Source organism: Panthera tigris, chromosome A1 (assembly GCF_018350195.1).
Source record: "Panthera tigris isolate Pti1 chromosome A1, P.tigris_Pti1_mat1.1, whole genome shotgun sequence".
NCBI classification, from domain to species: Eukaryota; Metazoa; Chordata; class Mammalia; order Carnivora; family Felidae; genus Panthera; species Panthera tigris.
The window spans coordinates 177,034,503-177,054,411 of NC_056660.1; the positions used below are offsets into that span (position 1 = coordinate 177,034,503).

Below are 19,909 nucleotides of genomic sequence, written 5' to 3' on the forward strand. Positions count from 1 at the left end.
TGTTCTGGGGGCTCAATGAATGGGTTGTTGGAAGGTGTAAAAATCTCCGATCAAATATTCTGTTCAAACACGTTTTTTTCTTCTCCCACCCCACCTCCTCTCCACACCAACTGGGAGCATATCAGAGGGGTCTAATAACTAACTCATTAATTGGCAGCCGGTCTGACACTTAAGAGAATAACTTTATTGGATCATTTCAACTAAAGTGAGCGTCAGATACGGCCACTGATCTCAAGGTAACACGAGGATACTGACGCGTCTAACCCGATCAAGCCAGGCCCCAATTCGGGAATGACTTCTCTAACAACGACTCCACCTTTAGTGATGGCAGGAGGAATGGCCTCACTGGGGGACACTACCCTTTCTTCTCAAAGGGCAACACCTCCGATTAAACACCTACATTTTTTAGGAGGCGTTTAATTAGATTTCTGACCTATAAATATATTTTAAAGTGTTTTTATTCTCATAATAAGCTGATAATCAGCTGTACCATAAGCCACGGGTTTTTATTCCCCCTGGAAGAGTCCTTAATGACTAGATAGCCCTAATTTTACACATGCGGAAACCAAAGCACCGAGACGCAAAGCCACTCGCTCAGGGCCACACAGAAAGGGAGTGGCGGAGCTGAGTGAAGAACTTCATCCAGCTACCCGTTGGGTGGCATGGGGTAGGCACCGATCACTGTCGAAATTCCGCGAGGAATTTGCCAGTTTCTGACCCACAAGAAATTGTGCGACTGGGAGGGCATCGCTGAGAGGAGATGCTCAAACCGAGTGTATGCTTGGAAATGTGCGGCCACGCCGCTACCGGCGGGTTTCGCATTAGGAAACCCGCCTTGGGTGTTAAGAAACCTTCACTACAGAGTGCAGGCGCCTGCACCACGCCGCCGCTCTGCGTTTCAGTTGCGGAGGCCGAGGTTGAGATTCCGGCCAAGGTTCCCAGGAACCTTCAGTGCGGTAGCAACCTAGGCCGGATCTGGGGTCTAGCGGTCTCGGCGGAAGATCGGAGGCCCTGTTCTGAGGCCCCTAACCCGGAGCGCCTCGCCAGACCGCGGCACAACAGACGCTCGCCGCCCGCTGCAGCACCGGCCTCGGCCGCCGAAAAGGCGCAGCTGGCGGTCGGCCCGGCCTGCACAAGGCCGCGTTCTTCGGCCGCAGGTTTTCGAGAAGCGCCGCAGGCCCCGGCAGGCCACGAAAAGTTGCCCGGCCCAGGGACGCAGTGGGGCCTCCGGGGTCTCACCGCGTAGCCGGGAGCGGCCGAAGCTAAGTCTTTCCGCTCCTGCTGGGAGGGCAAATATGCACAAGCCTGGGGAGGCAAGAGGCGCTGGGCGCCCTTGGAACGCGCCCAGTCCAGCCCGGGCGGGAAGGTCCTTTTAGCTCCACTGATAACTCCCGGCCTCGTGTCCGGGTGGCTGCAGGTGTCCCGTAGGCCGCCTCCCCAGCCTTCACTAGGCTAAGTCTCCCTTTCCTCTCAAGTATTAGAGTGCTTGGTTTGGGGAAAGAGAGCGAGGGGTCCGCGGCAGCCGCGCGCCCCAGAACTAATTTCTGAACTTCTTTGAGGCTTCGTTTTTCCAACGGCAAAGTGATGCGGGGCATCCACACCCCGCAGAAATGTGTGGGTCATGGTAAACCACACTGCATGCAAAGCTTGCTGTCCCTGGCCGGTGCTGTACAGGTTTTTGCTGAAGGGGAATCGTTTCCACTTGAGGGACGCGAGAGGGTAGCCCCAGAGCTAGTGTCTGTCTGTTCTTGTGATCGGCCGTGTCCCCCCAGACTCTACTGGCTTTGGGGCCTCCCGGGGATAGTTGAGCACAGCCTAACTCCTAGCCTCTGGACCGTCAGCCTCGCCCTTCTTGGCTTGGGGCGCAGGCATCCCTGCCTGCGGGTGTGCCCCCCGAAACCAGAGCACGAGGAGAGCGCGCGCGCGCGCGCGCTAACAGTCTGCGCAGGCCGACAAGCTGCCTCGTGCCTCCCAGTGCGGCATCTGTAAAATGGGTGTGGCTTTAGAGACACTTGAACCGAGCACGGGGAAGGGCAGCGAGTCCAAGTCTTCAGCCTTCACGCAGAGGCCTGCTGCTTCTCGTCCTTAATTCCCTCCGTGGTGGGGCTGGACATCCACACGCACCCGCTGCCTTTGGAGCCTCTCTTGCTTCCTTGGGCACAGGTGGGTCTTAGATTTGGGAGCAGATCGCCAAGGAACCGTTCATGTGGGCTTCTCAGCCTACTCCAGATTCTCTTTCCCCTACGCTCAACCTTAAGGGCGCCTGACTGATCTGGATATGTGTGCGCCCAGACTGCCCGGGAGGGCCGTGAGGAGTGGGAGCTCTTAACAGGGCGTCAAGGGGCTCCAGTCCCGCAGCCACAGTGGAAATAACCTCCAGGCTTTGCACGTCCGTAGGAGGGGGTTAGGCACTAAACACCCTTGCCAGCTTAGCAATCTATCCTTCCCTTTGGGGGCGCCCACACTGCTCTGGGTGGGCGTGAGTGAGCCACAGTCCCCAACCAGCCCCACACCAGTGGGCTCAGCACCCTAACTCAGAGGGACTCCTAGTCAGTCTCTGGCTGGGGAAGGTTTGGCTGGGGGCAAGCGCTCAGAGAGGACGCAAGCCCCAGAAGCACCCGGAGAGGAAAAAACTGATGTCCCTGAGAGCCGAAGCAAGACTAGGTGCCCATCCCTGGGGCTTGTCTGAACGCTGACCCCAGGTGAGCCTCTGGGTCAGAGACCTTTTGCTCAAATCAAGGCAGCAGAGGGAAAGAAAAAGACGTGTGTGTGTGTGCCCCGAAAAGGCCCAAGATTCAAGGGTTAGCCTGGCAAAACAAAAATACTTTAGAGAAACAAAACCACTAAGCCTTATTATAAAGAAAAAGATTAAAAGTGAGGGAAACCGGAAGGCGACGCCAGTCTCTGAGGAAGGGGCCGCTTGGCCGGCAGAGGCAAAGAAGGTCGTTCTTAGATGCTCAAGTCCCCGGGCGGATAGCCCACATTCCCATCCCGATGGGGGCGTCCATCATGCTTTTTAGCGGAGAAAAATCTTAGAAGCATTTCAGGGAAACACCAAGGGAAGGGACCTGAAGGTCTGAGTCCCTCTAGTCTCTCTCTGGGGGTGTCTGTAAGTCACCAGCGACCCGGATTCCGGGCAAGGCTTGGAGGTGGAGGCGAAGGCAGCAATGATGGGAGCCGAAGAGGTGTTTCTCAGACTACCCGCACCCCTTTCTCGAGCCCCGCCAGTGTACAGAATCCCGCAGCCCGCGTCCTGCGAAGGCGCCCAAACACGCGAGCCCCGCGGGGCGGCGCTTGGTCCGGAGGGAAGCGGCGTGATGAAGCGGGTGAGGCTGTCACAGCGCCCGAGGGACAGCCCCAGAACTGGTTAGCCTCAGGAAGCTAATGGGAGCTCGGCCAGGAGGAGGGCACGAAGGAGACGAGGAGCCAGTGACCGAGAGAAAGACAGAAGCAAAGAGATTCTGAGACCAGAAGGAGAAAGCAAAAAGGACAAGAAGAGGGAAGGAGGAAGACAGGTGAAAAAGAAACCGGGGGGGGGGGGGGGTGGTGGAGAGAGAGAGGATGGACGGGAGAGTCTGAAATGGAGGGGGGGGGGGGAAGAGACGACAAAGAAAGAGTTGGAAAAACTAAAAGCAACAGTAAACGAATTATACAGGGAAGCAAAAAACTGTAAAGGAAAAGCAAAAGTCCTAGGAACACAGAGACCAAGAGTAATGAATAGAATAGAAAATAGAGAACATCGTAGAGAAAGAAGTGGAGAGGCCAGACATAAGAAAAAATTTAAAAGACCTAATAAAAGGGAGGAACAAAAATCAGGGAGCAAGAGGAAATGTTCACGAACGCTTCGACCGTGTGTCTTGTTGGAAGGGACCACCTAACGCCCAGCGCGTGATCCAGAAATTCCCAGCTTTCGACCGGAGGTAAAGCTGGGTGAACTGGGCCTGGCTGCTTTCACACCTGGGCTTGGTGTTCCCGGCGTTCTGGGCGCCCCGCCCCTCTCGTGTGCAGTGACGCCGCCCGGGTGCGGTGACGTCACATGACGCCACGCTCCACCTGTGGTCCCACGCAACCCAAAAGGGTGCAGGTGTTCTGAATTTGTGGCCCGCACTTACTCCTCAGACGCCGAGCGTTTGGAGACCAGGAAGCGTGCCGATTCTGTGCCCACGGCCCGCCCACAGTGCTCCCAGATCCCCCATAGCCAGTCCTTGCGTCCGCCCAAGACCCGAGGCCTCACTGGAAAAAGAGGACAGTGGGCACGGGGGTGAGGGCTTCGAGTTCTTAGAAGTTCAAGGTCGCGGGGCCTCTCACCTCCTAGGTGGGCCCGGCCACTGACGACCTAACTGTTGGCCCACCCGGGGCCTGTGATCCCCAACCCTGCCTGGCGCGGGCCTGCGACCTCTGGGCCTAGAGTGCCCTTCCCACGTCCGCCCTACACCGCCGGCACCCAAACTGCCGGCGGCCGGCACGCACTGACCTGCACCGCGGATCCTCCGCGGGGCCCGGGGCCGGGGTCGGAGCTGAGGCGAAAACCGACGAAGCTTGGAGATGTGGATGCGCCCCCGTACACTGCGGCTCGGCCTCTACCGCCGAAGGGGTGGGGCGCAGGGCCGGCCTCGCCGAGCATTATTGGAACGAAAACGAAATAAAAGCGGCGTTAAGTGAAATAGCTAACTTTTTTATTAAATAAAACGACTTAAATAAAAGGAACGGAAAAGGAGAGGAGTGGACCCAGCCTAAACGCAGGGTGCCCCAGCCCTGGCGCTCCCCCCCAGCCACCTGGTCGGCCGCCCCTCCTCTAGCGGCCCCCGCGGGGGAAGCAGGTGGCCGGTTTCTAAAGAAAAAAGCCAAAACTTTTATTATTTACACGTTTGGGCAAAAGTACAAAGTATAATACAGGCGCCCGGCCCGGGGGGGTGCGGGCGAGGGGCGGAGAAACGTAAGGCGCTTTCTTTGTCAGGCCCGGGCCTGGGGCGGGACTGGGCGCGGGGCAGGGGCTCGGATTGTGCAGCCGCGCGGAGCCCGGGCCCAGCCCCCCTCCGCGGCCGGCGGGGATGCGGCCGCGCCCCGGGGCCTACTGGAGCTCGGAGGCCCCTGTCCCTCTCGGCCTCGGGTCCCCCCAGCCCGGCTGGGGGCCCGGGGCGCCCCGCCGGGTGGGGGCGGCGATCCTTGGCGATCCTTGGCGATCCGTGGCTCACACCAGAGAAGTGACGGCGGGGACCTTGGAGCTGTCCTCCTCCCAGGGCTGCAGATTCTGCAGAGCAAACAGCGACGAGTTGTGCAGACAGAGAGGGTCGGGCTGGATGGAGTCGTTGAGGCTCTTTTGGAAGGCGTCGTGTTGCAGCTGCAGCATGAGCCGGCTCGCCTGCTGCCGCTCCGCCTCCCGCTCCTCCGCCGTCTGCCGCCTGCACCGGGGGAGGGAGAGGGACAGCACCGTCATGCACCCGGCACTGCGGGGCCGCCGGCGGGGCCCCAGCCCTCCCGGGAGCGGAGGCCAGCCGGGAGCCTCGAGGCGCAGGACCCGTCTGCACCCCTGCTGGCGCTGTGCGCCCGAGGCCCGCGCGTCCGGGGAGTGGGTTGGCATCGTTTATTTTTGTTGTGTGCCGGGCGGTCGTGGGGAGGGGACTCCGCCCGCCGCCCACCTGCACGTCCGCGTATTGTGGCTTCGCCAACAACAAAGATGTTTCTTTTGCGGGACAACAAGGGCAGGGCATGCGTGTAACTGACTCAGCCCTGCGGGCAGTCGGGACGCTAGGGTTCGCGGGTGGGAGGGCTGGCTCTGCACTGCCCGCGCGGTGTCCCTGGGCCAGGTCAGCCTCATCCAGTTCTCCCAGGCCCTTCTCGAACCTCTCTTCCAAAACGCGATCGCTTCGCCGTTCACGGGTTGTATGGAAATAGGGATCGGATAAAAACGGGGCTGGAGTCAGGATGGGGAGCCACAGGGGGAACACGGAGCCCGCGCGGACTGTCGGAGATCCGAGAGGGCTGGTGGGAGGGAGAAGGAAAGTGCGAGAGACCCCAGGGTGGGGGGTGGGGTGGATGCTGGTGAAGGTGCAGGTGAGAGGAAACTGAGCGGCCCCAGAAGCGGAAGAAAACACGGAGAGTTGGAGAGGCGCACGAGAGCGATACAGGGATGGGAATGGAGGAGAAGCCGAGGCGCGAGAGAGTGGGGAGAGAAACAGGCCGGCGGGAAGGAGACAAGGGAGATAAAATTTGGGAAGGAGTGGGAAGGCGCAGCCCTGGGAGGGCGGGTAGCGGGTAGCACAGAATGGGGAGAGCGCGAGGCTGCGGCGCGGGGCAAGGTGAAGGGCGGGTGCAAGACGGGCTGAGCCGGGCCTCTCTCACCGCCATTTGGTCCTCCGGTTTTGGAACCAGGTCTTGACCTGCGCGTCCGTCATTTTGAGGGACTTGGCGAGCGCCGCCCTCTCGGCGGAGGCCAGGTACTTCTGGCGGTGGAAGCGCTTTTCCAGCTCGCAGATCTGCACCCGAGAAAAGGACGTGCGCGGCTTCTTACGCTTGGGCGGTGTCCTGTTCTGGTAAGGGTGGCCGATGCGCCGGGTCACGGTGAAGGGCGTGAGCGCCGCCGCCGCTGCGGAGACACACGAGGCCCCCTTAAGCCCAGCCCGGCTCGACTGCCTTTCAGGCCCCACGCGGACCCCGTGCCGCCCGGTTGGGCGCAGGGTGCTCCGCTATTTCGTTGGTCCCCCGCGTCCCCAGCGGCACCAAGCCGGTTGGGAGATACTCCCCTCTTCCCCTGGGCGTAGGCTTATTTCCCCGAAACTCCCTGATTTTCCTCCCCCTACGGTAGCCCGGGGCCCCGGGCACTAAGGCCTCCGTCGCGCTTGGGCCTCCGGAATCGTTTCCCGGAGTGGAGCACCTAGGGCGCGGCGCCTCTGGCCCCGGGAGGGCCAAGGCCCGGCGCTTGTTCGCTCGCCCTGCTCACCTGTGAAGCGGTCTTTCACGAAGCGGCGGCTGCTCTCCATCCAGGGAAAATTGAGGCCGCCCAGGCTGGAGACCGTGGGCACGGAGGGCATGGCGGGCAGCGCGCTAGGCAGAGGCGGTGGCACGGCCCCGGGCAGCGGCCTGTGCGCTGGCACTCGGATCACTCCGGCGGGCGCCAGGCTCAGGTTGACACTGTAAGATCCCGGGTCCTCGAAGGGCGCGCCGAGGCCGGCAAAGGAGGCGGGCAGAGACGGGTATGTGGCGCCCGGACGGCCCCCGGGGGGCCCTCCCAGGTAGCTGGCGCCGTCGGGGCCCCGCGGGGCCGGTGCGCTGTCCTGGTCCGGGCTGTTGAGGATCTGGTCGATGCCGAAGCTGATGGGCTCGTGCGGGTGCGGGGTCTGCGCGCTGGCGGGCGCCTCCATCCTGGGCGGGCGGAAGGGCTGGGCTGGGCTGGGCGGGGAGGCGGCTGGGTCCCTGTTACGGCGCGGCCATGGAGCGCCCGGCGCCTCTCGTTGCACTGAAACTTTGCCAAGAGTGCGCGGGCCCGACAGGCTCTGTGTCATCTTTCTTGAACCGAACCTGGAGTTTCCGCTGCTAATTCCTCTCCCGCCGCAGCCATTGGCTGCGATCAACAAGCCTCTCTCCTCCCATTGGCTCCCGGCTTTCAATAAAGGCCTAATTCATGGAAATAGGAGCTTAGGGACTGTTCCAAGGTGACATCATTTTAACAAACGAACAATAGGTCAAATTTATTAGCCGGGATAATGGGCGGCGGATATTAGCGCCCGAACCGCAGCCTCCCAAACCCGAAATCTAACGAAGCTGCAATTAGCAGACGCTCCCCGCTCCTCCCGGCCGGGGCCGCTTCCCCGGCCGCAGCGCGGGGCGGGCCAGGGCGCTCTGCCGGTGAGATTGCCTCTTGCTGAGGGGGGTTTCGTTTTCTTCCAAATTTTGTCATCTGGGCAAAAACCAAACCATGCGAATCCTCTCCATTGCAATGGAGTGGCAAGTCCGGAATGACCCTGTGGAATCCGCGGAAGCGTCTTGGACTCTCCACCGCCGCGGGAGCAACGAAAGGAGCGCACTACCCCGCACGAGCTCCGCGCTCCTAGCGCGCCGCGTGAGGGGAGCCCGCCGCGTGTGCCGCGCTCCCGAGGACGCCGACCCGCGTGGGGAGAATTCGCCCCCGCTCGGGCCACTTTGGAGGCAGTCGCCGGCTCCCGCCAGGCGGACCGAGGTGTGACCCCCCCGAAGCCCACGCGTGCCTGGCCCAGCTGGTCTAGGGACCCAGGGTCCCCCGGTGGGGAGCGGGGATCCAGCCCCTCGAAATTCGTTGCAGGATGGACGGGACTATGGTCGCGCGTGGGGACCCGCCCGTGGCACGGCAGGTGTGGGGATCGGGGTGCCCGAGAGGCAAGGCGCAGAGGCTGTTCATCTTTTAAGAGCGGGATTTCTTTGGGTAACGGGGGCTGCGAGCCCCTCCCGCTCCCGGCCAGCCTGAGTGTTGAACCGCTCCCTCCCTGCTCCGCTCACGCTCTCAGGGACTGTCAAGGCGGGTCGAGGGGCACCGTGGACAGGACAGGACCGTACGCCGAGCGGTCACCCCCAGCGCCAGCCTCAGCTGTCTCCCCTGGAGGAGACATACAGAATCGTTTTCTACTCGCGAATTCTAAAATCGTTAGGTGCAAAATGACTGCTGCACCCCTGGCCAGGCCCCTCTCGCTCTCCCTGTCTTGCGGACGTGGTGAGAGCTCTGATAGGCGGTTGGCCAGAAGAGTGTTCACATTGGGTCGGTCACTTTCTAGTTCAGTGACCTTGGGCAAGTGACTTCATATCTTTGGGCTTGGTTTTCTCGTTTATAAAATGGGCCACGCGTGCATTGCGGGATTGTCGTAAGTCTTGCGTGAGATATTGAGAGAAGGTAGGTAGGGCTTAGGGCCTGGCACACAGTAGGCACTGAGGGGCTGTGGCTGCCCTCCCACTCCCACCCGCAACGTGATGGTTGACGTATTATTCTGATGGTTCTTGTTTATCTGTTTGCAGTTTTAGGTTATTTGCAGAGGCTCAGTATCTTGAACACAAAAATGTTATTTATTTGTCTATCCGCAGGGTCAGTCTTAGAGGACCAGGAAAGGTGGGAGGCAGCATGTTGGGGGTTCTTCCTAATAGTCTACCCCCAGTAGCTCAGAGGTTTCAAGATCTGCAGTCTTAAGGCCTGGGTTCCTGAGTCAGGTCACCGCCCGATGAGTGACCTTGGGCTAGTCGCTGGCTCTTGCTGGGTGGAGAGAATGAGGCCACTGGAGAGTGAGGCACTGGTGAGGAGGGCAGGGTGCCTGGGGCAGGACAAGCCCTCTTTCCTTGGAAATCCAAGAATCTTCAAATGGAACACTGACTCCATACTGGGGGCCTCCTGCTTCTATTTCAGGCTCTGCCACCAGTGGTTTGGGGACTGTTTGGCCCCTCATTGCCCCTCCTGGAGCCTCATTTTCCTTATTTGTAAAATAGGAAGGGTAATAGCTACCCCCAGGGTGGCCGTGAGAAGTAAATGAGATAAGGTCTGTGGACATGCCTGTGAGGAACTGGATTATATAATAATAACTTTAACGACAACAGTAGGGCTGCTGTAGGTGGAGAACGTAGTGTGTGCCGGGCAGGGGGTGGGCATTTACTTATTTCTCCCAACCACCCTGTGAGGGAAGGCTGTTATTGATCCCATTTTTTACCTGATGAGGGAACTTCAGGTCAGAGAGTTCATGCAGCTCACAGCCCCCCTTCTCCAGGGCTAGGGAGTCACCTCGCCTGCTCCATTTCCCTTCTGGCATCCAAAGCCCAGGGTTCCAGGCCTGTCCTCCCCACTTCCTGGCTTTGTTAAATTGGGATAACAAGGCCCACCCCACACAGGTATGTGGGCATAGAATTAGGGGCGCCTGGGTGGCTCACTGGCTAAGCGTTCGGCTGGGGTCATGATCTCCCCGTTCGTTCGTGGGTTCGAGCCCGTGTTGGGCTCTGTGCTGACAGCTTGGATCCTGGAGCCTGCTTCCGATTCTGTGTCTCCCTCTCTCTCTGCTCTTCCCTGCTTGCACTCTGTCTCAAAAATAAATAAACATTTAAAAAAGTTAAAAAAAAAAAGAATTAAAGAGAAGTGGGTGATGTGGCCCACACTGCCCCCAGGGCATGGTGACTGGCCCAGTGCTTAAGAACCTCTGTTTGCCAGCTGTGGGCTTGGGGAATTCACCCTTTTTGCACGTCAGTTCCTCATCTAGTAAAGCAAAAGTACCGATGTCATGGGATTCAAAGAGCCCATCCAGGTGAAAACAGTGCAAGGCAGGGGCAGAATTCTGCCTCGCCACCTGGGTCCCAGCTTTCTGAGGTGCCTAGTTTCGTGGTCATCCAGCAGTAGGCCACTGATAGCAACCCCCCTCTTTCCCAGTCCAGACAGAGCAGAGAGGTTAGCCAGCTCAGGAAGGGGAGTAAATGGGGCAGATAGCAGTCCCTGGGACAGGGGTTCTCAAAATGTGTGCCTGGACCAGAAGCAGCAGCAGCACCTGGGAATTTGTTAGAATTGCAGATTCTTGGACCCTAGCCCAGACCTCCTGAATCGGAAACTCCAGGGTAGGGCTAGGCAATCTGCTTTAACAAGCCCTCTAGGTGATTCTGATGCATACTCCCATTCGGAAGCCAGTGCCCAGAATATTGTCCATTTCATCCAAGTTCTCAAATTCGTTGTAACAATGTTGTGGGAAGATTCTTCCATAATTGGAAACTCTCATGTGAATCTGAGCTAACATCCTCTGCTCTCCACTCTCAGTGTTTCTCAGTTGTGTCTTCTCTTATCATATTTGCCAAAGGTTTGTCTATTTTACTGGTCTTAAGGAGAAGCCTTTTATTTCCTTATCTTCTTTTTTATGTCATGTCTTTGAGGAATGTTTTGATTTATTTTCATTAACTTTTTCTTCTTTGTTGAGGTGAAAATCTAGTTAATGTTTTTTATCAACGTTTCTTTTTTTTTTTTAAGAAATATATAAAAGGTCATAAATTTACCTCTAAGCACCTTTTGCCCAAATATGTTTTGATGCGTAATTGGTGTTCCTGAGATTATAAATTTATGCTGTCCCTTCTTGCCTGCTATCAGTTGAACAATGACAGACACATATGCACATGCCCAAGAAGAGAGATTAGACGATGAAAATTCTAAGAACTGGGGTTGTGGGGGCCAGAAAGATTTCTGAGTGCAATGCACTGTCTCTTCTTCCCCTTGGAGAAGTTGGGAGGACCAGTGGACTGGTGGGGGCCTTGCTGGGAGACATCCAGGAGAGAGGGGTGGCTTCAGGGCTGGAGGACAGGATGTTGGGATTCCCAACTGCCCATGTTCAGGAGGCCAAGTTAGTCCAGTCTCGTTTTGCTGCTTATTTCTTGGGTGAATTGGACTCAATTTCCCTATCTATGAAATGGGGGTAGAGATTGAATCAGGGCTCTTAAATATATTTGGGTCAGCGATCCTATTTGAAAGATCGATGAAAATGTTATGGACTACTTCCATAGACAAAGACACACACACACACAATTTGGCACACATAACCGTGTCACAGGTTGCTTACCTGTCCACCTTCCACTCTTTGTTTGCACACCCGGGTTGGAAGTCTCTGGGGGCCCTTGCAGTTCTCAGGATGGAAGGCTCTAAAGATGCCTGCCCAAACTGATTCGCTCATTCATTCATCTATTCAACACATATGTACTGAGCACCTGTTCAAATTTTCTGGACCGTGTCCCAACTTTGGGGCTCAGTTTGCCCATCTGTTAGTGGGAGTAAGGTAGTTTGAACTCTTTGTTGCTGCCTCCCCATGATGGGAAAGACTAGGGAGGGGCCTTCCTGAGGAAGCCTGCAAGGCCTTCTCGACTCTGCCAGCTGGAGGAAGGCAAAGGCCACCTGGTACTGTGTGGTCTTTGTGCCCCCCAGCACCAGTCACGAGACTCAAAGGACAGTTGGTTGAGGGACGTGAATCTCTCGCCCAGGGGTATGCAGCTGAGAAGGCTGGAGTTGGGATTTGAACCCAGGACTATCTTAACCCCAGAGCCCATGCTTTTCCCTTTACCTCATTCTCCCATTTCTACTCTGGGAGCAGGTAGTAAGGACTGAGGGCGCAGGGAAGATTAGTGGAGGAGCTGGGTGAAGGTGCCCGGAAGCAGAGGCATGAGGACTGGCCATGGTGGGGCTTTCTGTCCCTTCTGCTAGTCGGAGAGCTCCTTTGGGACACAACAGCATTGACAGCATGTTATTCTATGTGTTGGGGCTGGGCCTGCTGGAGGATCCGCATCACAAGTTTGTGGTACTAACCTGAGGAGCACACAGCAAGGTCAGATGAAGGGATGGGAAAAGGGATCCAAGTGCATCTGGGATTGTGCGCATACGCGGGTTCAGCATTCACTTCCCCCAGCTCTGCCCGAAGCTGGTGCCTTTTCCATCTTTGAAAATGCAGGTCAGTTATGGCTCTCTGCCCATCCTCCAAAGTAGCCCCCTCTCCCCTGTCACTCTCTATCCGTTTCTTTTTTTTTTTTTATTAAAATTTTTTTTTAATGTTTATTTATTTTTGAGACACAGAGAGACAGAGCATGATCAGGGGAGAGGCAGAGAGAAAGGGAGACACAGAATCCGAAGCAGGCTTCAGGCTCTGAGTTGTCAGCACAAAGCCCATCACGGGGCTCAAACTCACAAACCGTGAGATCATGACCTGAGCCGAAGTCGGTCGCTCAACGGACTGAGCCACCCAGGCGCCCCATCCCTGTTTATTCTCATCCTTACATTCGTTGCCTTTGAAACCCATCTTATTTATCCTGTTCGCCAGCTCTCTGAAGGCAGGGACTTTGTCTCATACTTTATCTGTGGTAGGCGAATGAATGAGTGAATGAATGATTTCCAGGATCTTTGTGCCGAGTCCCACCGGGGCCCTGGCCTTGAGGCAGGGAGGCTGGCAGCCATATCAAGAAGCTGGCCATGGGGCTGGGGGTTAAGACACAGGGTGTGAGACAGGAAGGGAGAGGGCTGGGCGGATGCGGAGGGGTGTGTGAGCAGGGACCAGGTGCAGATGGCCGAGTGCAAGGAGAGAGGGACTGGTCAGTGCACACGGGCGCAGGGGAGTGAGATTAGGCACTGAAGGCAGCCACATGTGAGGGCCATCTGGATACCCCCTAAACTGATCCCATGCCCTCGTTTCCCTCCACCACCCATCAGCCATTTTCTCCATTTTGTGTTCTACAACTTTCCTCTCTTCCTGACAGATTTCTCTACTAAATTTGACTTCGTTTCAACACTTTGGTTGGGCAAATTACATTAAGATGGATGTTGCAGGTACCCTTTATGGTTTATTTATCGTGATACTGTTGTATCTCACGCTTATAAATAACTTATGTTATAGCTTTTGTTTGTGGAAATGTAACTTACATATTTTATTACGCTTTCTGTAAACCTCAAAAAGAATCTTGTCAAGGAAGCGCTCTTATCAGCAATCCAAACTATGGGACGTAAAAACCGACACTACCATTATTTTTTAATATGCCAAGGAGGCAGGTTACTCTTGCTGTAGTTTGAAAGGTTTGCTGTCATCGTAAACTTGCACCTCAATAAAACATTAAAAAGTCTCAAGAACGATTTTGTAAAGTTCAGGGAGGAGGGTGAATCGGTGGCGGAACCCATGGACACAGCATACAAGGAACCCAGGTGTTGGACTGGCCTTTCTTTGAGAGTGTCCAGCTCCATTTGGGGCTCCTGGAGGGTTCCAGGCCCACCTCCCCATCCACTGGCCCTGAAGTCCGGTGGTGAAGCACCCAGTTTAAGGGATTATAAAGGATAAGAGACATGAGTTCTGGAGTCAGGCTGATCTGATTTTTTTATCAAGAGAGAATGTGAATTGGGGAGAGGGAGAGATAGAAGAAGCTTAAGCAGGCTCAATCCCAAGAGTCTGGGTTTGTGATCTGAGCTGAAATCAAGTCGGACACTTAACTGATTTAACAGCCCAGGCGCCCCAGGCTGACCTGATTTTGACCCGGCTTGTCCACTTGTTAGCTATGTGGCCTGGGGGCAGTCATTTAGTCTCAGTTTTCTCATCTCTAAAATGGGGATAATATTACTTACTTGATATTCTAATTGGGAAACATTAATTTAAATGGGGTAGGTATTTGCAATGCTCAGTGGCTGCTCAATAATAAATGTGCTTATAATTAATTTTTGCCTTGAAACTGTTACTTTCTCCCTTTCTACTCACCTTGCTCTCCTCTCCAGGTGCTCTCTCCCACGTCACTGTACGGAGCTGAGTTCTCCCAGAGGCTACCACCGCCAAACTGCTGGACTGACCTCCATCTAGATAGGGTTTCCATCTGCCAGATTTTTCACTTTCCCAGTTTCTCTCATCCAGACTATCCTATTCCTTGTTCTCATGCCCAGCTCTCTATTGGTGGGTAACTAATCCTCAAGAGGTCTCAGCTGATGGCTATATGCCAGGCCTGTTTTGCACGCTGAAAGAGACCTTCAGTACCGCAATCCAGTGGCACTTCTAGGTTGGCAGGGCCAGTGGAAGCGAGTCTGGGGGGCCAAGAGGGCTCCTCTGGGCAGCTGGGATCATCACATGGCACAGGGACTCATGCGCTTTCATCCCCCAGCCCCCGCATCCTAGAGAAGCCTGAATGGCAAACACAGAAAAATGGAAACATCTGGAATATAAGCGGGATACAGCTTTCTCAGGGTCAGGTTCTTAAGTCAGTGTGGAAGGCAACCATCGAGCAAAGTCAAAACACCTTCACACCGTTTCTTGCTTGAGTATCAACTGGAGCAGTTGGCTAGATGTAGACCCCGCCCCGATGCCACTGCACGAACGATACTTGTCTGCACGGCGGCCTCCCCGGGAGAATGAGGTGAGCCAGCACTGGCCTGCACCTCCCACTGCACCCTCACTCTGACCCGGGAGACCTGCCTGCGCTGTTTATTTCTTCCTGTTGCTGAATGTGAGTTACATACTCCTGTGACCTCGTTCGAGTACATAACAGATCCAACTAGTTCTCCTTTGTGTAGATTCCACAAGTGTGGGTGTGCCCTTGAACGCTGGATTTATCGCCGGCATAAGGTGTCCCTCCAGAGAACTGTTTCCCCAGGAGTCTTCAGGGCAGGCTGTGGGTGGGGGCACAGTTCCCAAACAGCTTCGGTAGTGGGGTGAGTGCGCACTGTAATGTGCCCCGGAAACATGCCAGCTTTCCTACCATCTTTTCTTCCTTAGGGCACAGGATGGAACTTCATTCACCCTCCAAAGAAAATCAAGATTCCTTTCGAGGTTTCAAGGGAGAAACCTGTAGCCACACTTAATTAACCTCTCCAGTAAAGGCTGGTTAAGAGAGCTGTGGCAAGCAGCTTTGAAAATGGCGTCCGTAGATCCCTGCCTCCTGGTATTCAGGCCCTTGGGTAACCCCTCCCCTTGGGCGCGGGCTGGGCCTAGCGATTTCCTTCCAAGGGAATACGGCAAAAGTGATGGGATGCCCCTTCTGAGATGAGCTAAGAGGCTGGACTTCCAGACTGCAGCAATGTCTCTTCGCTCTTCTGCTCGCTCTTGATGAAGCCAAGACGCCATGCTGCGTGCCGCCCTATGGAGAGGCCCATTCGGCAAGGCACTGAGGCTCTCAGATCACCAATCTGTGAGGAGCTGACTCCTCACCATGAGTGAGTGTGGAAGCAGATCCTTCCCCAGTTGAGTCCTGGGATGACCACAGCCCAACAATGTGGATGGCAGTCTGTGAGGGACCCTTAAGTGGAGGATCCAGCTACATACAGATTTCTGACCCCCAGAAACTGTGAGATAACCACTGTTGTTCTAAGCCAATACAGTTTGGGGTAATTTGTTCTGTAGCAACAGAGTTCAGAAACACACATGAAAGTGGATGTACATATTAACTGGTTTCAACTCACCATTCTTTTTTTTTTTTTTTTTTTTTAAAGTATTTATTTTTGTTTATTTGGGAGGGAGGAAGAGAGAGAAGGAGAGAGGTAGGGAGGGGCAGAGGGAGAGAGAGAATCCCAAGCAGGCTCCATGCTGTCAACACAGAGCCCAGTGTGGGGCTGGATCCCACGAACTGTGAGATCATGACCCGAGCGGAAATCAAGAGTTGGGACGCTCAACCGACTGAGCCACCCAGGTGCCCCTCAGCTCATCATTCTTAAATCCAGGTCTTCTTGGAAGAAAGCAGGAATTGCTTTGAGGTGAGAGAGATGGGTTCAGATCTCACCTGTGTGACCTGTGTAACCTACGTACCACCTATGAGCCGCACTTTCCTTATCTGAAGGGGGAGAAGAATGCCGTCTGCCTTCACAGGGCTCTTGTGAGGACCAAGGGCGATCACACATGGAAGGGGCATGGCAGATGTTCTGTTAAGTATTTGCTATGTCTGTTCTCAGCCTGTGTGCCGCCTCGAGGCGTGCTGTAAATCTCCACCAAGAGCAGGCTGAGGTTGGCCGTCAGGGCAGGCCTGACAAGTCCTCCTGTGGGAGCGGCTCTCCAAGGCCAAGGCTGATGGTGCCTTCCCTGGCTGGTGTGAAACCACCAGGTGACCTTTGGCAATGCGGCCAAGAAAAGCAAGTGTGCATTGTTATTTTCTTGGGAGCATTTCAGTGCAGATGGTGTGGTGCTTTCAGGTCCAACTTTTGTAAAGAAGTGTCAGAGGGGGGGTGCCTGGGCGGCTCAGTTGTTTACACATCTGACTTTGGCTCAGGTCATGATCTCATGGTTCGTGGGTTCAAGCCCCACGTCCGGCTCTGCGCTGACAGTTCAGAGCCTGGAGCCTGTCTGGGATTCTGTGTCTTCCTCTCTCTCTGCTCTTCCCCTGCTCACACTCTTTCTCTCTCAAATATAAACAAACATAAAAAAAAATAATAAAAGAAAGAAGTGTCAGAGTGGGACAGACCTTCTATGAAGCACTTTTGTGAGACGAATATGCAGTAATAAGCCCCTGAGAAACAGACGTCCTCAAGTCGGACTTGCACAGATAGTTGATGTTTCATAAAGTTTAGAGTTTGCCTTCTCAGGGAAAATTACATTTCCCAGTGCTAAAGAAATATAGCATAAGGCTAAGGCCTCCTTCTTCATTAAATACCAGAAGTCACCCTATCTGTAACACACATTTCCCTGATTTCTTGGGTTCACATAGAGAAGGAAAACATTTTGAGATAACCTTGGGTGATTTTGCTTTTATGTGACAAACCTGTTGCTAAACTCAAGTACCAAGAAAGGTTTCAAGAAACACTAGTCTGGGAAACGTGATTATCACAGGAGCCTGTGGATTTACTACTTCTTCACCAGTAAGGCCAACCTTTCATGTCTTATTAGAAATAAAGGGCACGATATTTATTACAAGCCTGAACCGTGTAGACAGGGCAGTGACATACAAAAGCCGTAAGACAGTGGCAAGCTCAAATTAATAGCCTAGTTACAGTCTATCACAAAGTGGGAAGGCCTCCTTCATGTCCTGGGTTTGGGTTAAGCTGCAATCCCTACAGTAATAAGAGTTTTTGTGGACAGATGGAAACCTGATCCTCTGAAAATCCAGAACTGTTTTGGGTGTCTCAAGAAGGCAAAGCTGTCTTGGATATAGATTAAAAAAATTTTTTTTTAATGTTTGTTTATTTTTGACAGAGAGAGAGAGATAGCGAGCGAGCATGAGAAGGGGAGGGGCAGAGAGAAAGGGAGACACAGAATCCAAAGCAGGCTCCGGGCTCTGAGCCGTCAGCCCAGAGCCCGACGCGGGGCTCAAACCCATGGACTGCGAGATCGTGACCTGAGCTGAAGTCGGACGCTTAACTGACTGAGCCACCCAGGCACCCCTTGAATATATATTTTAATTAGACACCTTCAGCTTGTCCTACAAGTTAAGTGGAGGCAGAAAGACCGGGTGTCGGCACCACCCAGAACTTCTTGCAGGGGCTGCCTGACTCCTGAAGGAATATCTCTGCAGGCAGTAATTGCACAGCTTAATTCTTCTAGACCGAACCACTTCAGATTTATGCCAGTGAAAAGCAAACGTTATTTGTAAGTCATTTAATTGTGTTACTGTCTCTCAACTTTATCAGATGCTGCTGAGGCCAAGAGGGCTGCGCGCAGTCCTGTGGGATGCTTCGGAGCGCTCCCAGGCTCGTTCTAAATACCCACAGCTCCGAGACCCCTAACGCTGCTGCTTTCAGACTCATAAGAAACGACTAACTTAATGGGTTCAAATGGTATTTGTCTCAACTCAGGATCCATGTTGAAGGTTGCATCTCCAGCACATTCACAACCTTGATTACAACAGAGTTCCATTAACTAGCACACACTTAAGTTCAAACCTGGTTTATTAAGTTCTTTGGTTAAATATTGTTTCTACACCCTTTCGGAGCATTTATAAGAACAAAGATAATGCTATTTTTTAGAAAGACTGAAAACACATCTTTTGCTTTTTTTCAATGTAAAGACTGAATTTACATTGTTTGTGCACTGTTATAAATTCTTATAATTAGGCCAGACTTATAAAAAGGTAGGGCTTTTGTTGTTGTTTGTTTTGAAAAATAGATTCTCCTGGGCTAGCCGACATAGCTGTCCTCGGACCCGGACCCACAAGAGTCTCTTGGTAAAGGCTGCTCGGCACATGGTCAGGGAAGGCGGTCAGCTCATCATATCCAGACTGCACGGCTCGGTGCTGCCATCAGTCCGCAGGGCCTCTGCCACATCTCTTCTGAAGACGGACAGGTTCTGGGTGAACCTGTGGAAAGAGGAAGAAAGGCCAAGGGCAGTGGCAAGGCGGAAGTTATATGAGCCTCTGGAGGATAAAGCCACTGTGGAGCTCAGAACCTGGGAGAGAGCCCCAGGTCCTGGCTGAGCTCCTGCCTCCCGCCTCCACTGCAGCCATTACTTTTGGCCACCAACACCCCCTTCTCCACCTTCCCCGGCCAGAAAACAAGGGTTACCACCATATATACCCAGACCCATTTGAGGGGTACATTTTGTGGGTGTACTATTTAAAATTAAAAAAAAATCAAATTACACAGAGATGGTAAGGAATATGAAGGAAAGAATCAAACCTTTTGTGCCAGGCACTGGGTTGAGTTTACGTATAGATTCACTTAAGCATCACAAGTCTTCCCAAAGGTAGGTATTTGTATCCTCATTTTGTGGATGAGAAAACCGGGCTTAGTGGTTCAAAAAGAGGGGGCACTGGGCTAGATTACCTGAGTTCAAATCCTGGCTCCACCACTTCTTAACTGGGTGATCTTGGATGAACATTTAACCTCTTGTCTTGGTGCTCAACTTGAGTAGCTACCCCATGGGATTGTGTGAAGTGAGAATTTACCGAGTCAGTTGAGACAATGCCTGTAAGCACTCAACACAGTGCACGGTACATGGAAAGCATCTAGTCCTTGTTGGCTAGTGCTCTCTTGAACAGGAGGGCTGTTTGACATTATTTTCAACAATCAATTGATACTCAAATTCCCAAGCCTCAGGTCAAGCAATCTTCCCCCACCTGAGGCACCTGGGGTGTCCCCATTCACTAAGTCTCTTCTGCTGGCCTCAGAGGTTGCCCTCCTGCCTGACAGAGGATTGCGGCGTGGAACAAGCAGTCAAGGGTATGTGTTTGCAGAGTCTGTCACACTTGGCTTTGTATTGTCAGAGCCCAGGCTGGGGACTCCACCACACGCTGGCTGCAGTGGTTGCTGGAATGACTGATGATTTGCATTTTAAATGGTCAAACATTTGAATGTTGCCACTTTTATAAAAGGGTGGTGCAGGCAGTTCTGCCCCCCCCCCAGCACTCCCCCCCAAAAACCATTTTCTTTCTCTATTGTTCATTATTATCTGTTTCCCCCACTAGAAGCTCTATGAGGCAAAAACCTTGAACAGTTAGTTCACCACTGGTATCTTCAATGCCTAGCACATAATAGATATTCAGTAAAATTTTGTGCTCTAAA

The 19,909-nt window shown here is 54.1% G+C and overlaps 2 protein-coding genes across 3 annotated transcripts in view; both read right to left on the bottom strand.

Annotated features, from left to right (window-relative positions):
• Window positions 1-5,191: 5,191 nt before the first annotated feature.
• TLX3 (T cell leukemia homeobox 3) lies at window positions 5,192-7,502 on the bottom strand. Its single transcript, XM_042959825.1, has 3 exons — window positions 6,941-7,502; window positions 6,343-6,586; window positions 5,192-5,402 (listed from the first exon to the last, which is right to left on the bottom strand). The coding sequence occupies exons 1-3, from the start codon at window positions 7,500-7,502 to the stop codon at window positions 5,192-5,194; spliced, it is 1,017 nt and encodes a 338-aa protein (XP_042815759.1).
• A 10,778-nt stretch (window positions 7,503-18,280) lies between these two features.
• The window catches only part of RANBP17 (RAN binding protein 17), a 330,708-nt gene continuing 329,079 nt past the window's right edge, over window positions 18,281-19,909 (bottom strand). For both annotated transcript variants that reach the window (XM_042992442.1, XM_042992448.1), the window contains one exon: window positions 18,281-18,705. In XM_042992442.1, the coding sequence (XP_042848376.1) occupies window positions 18,609-18,705 (97 nt within the window). In that variant the 3' untranslated portion in view covers window positions 18,281-18,608. The remainder of the gene's footprint in view (window positions 18,706-19,909) is intronic.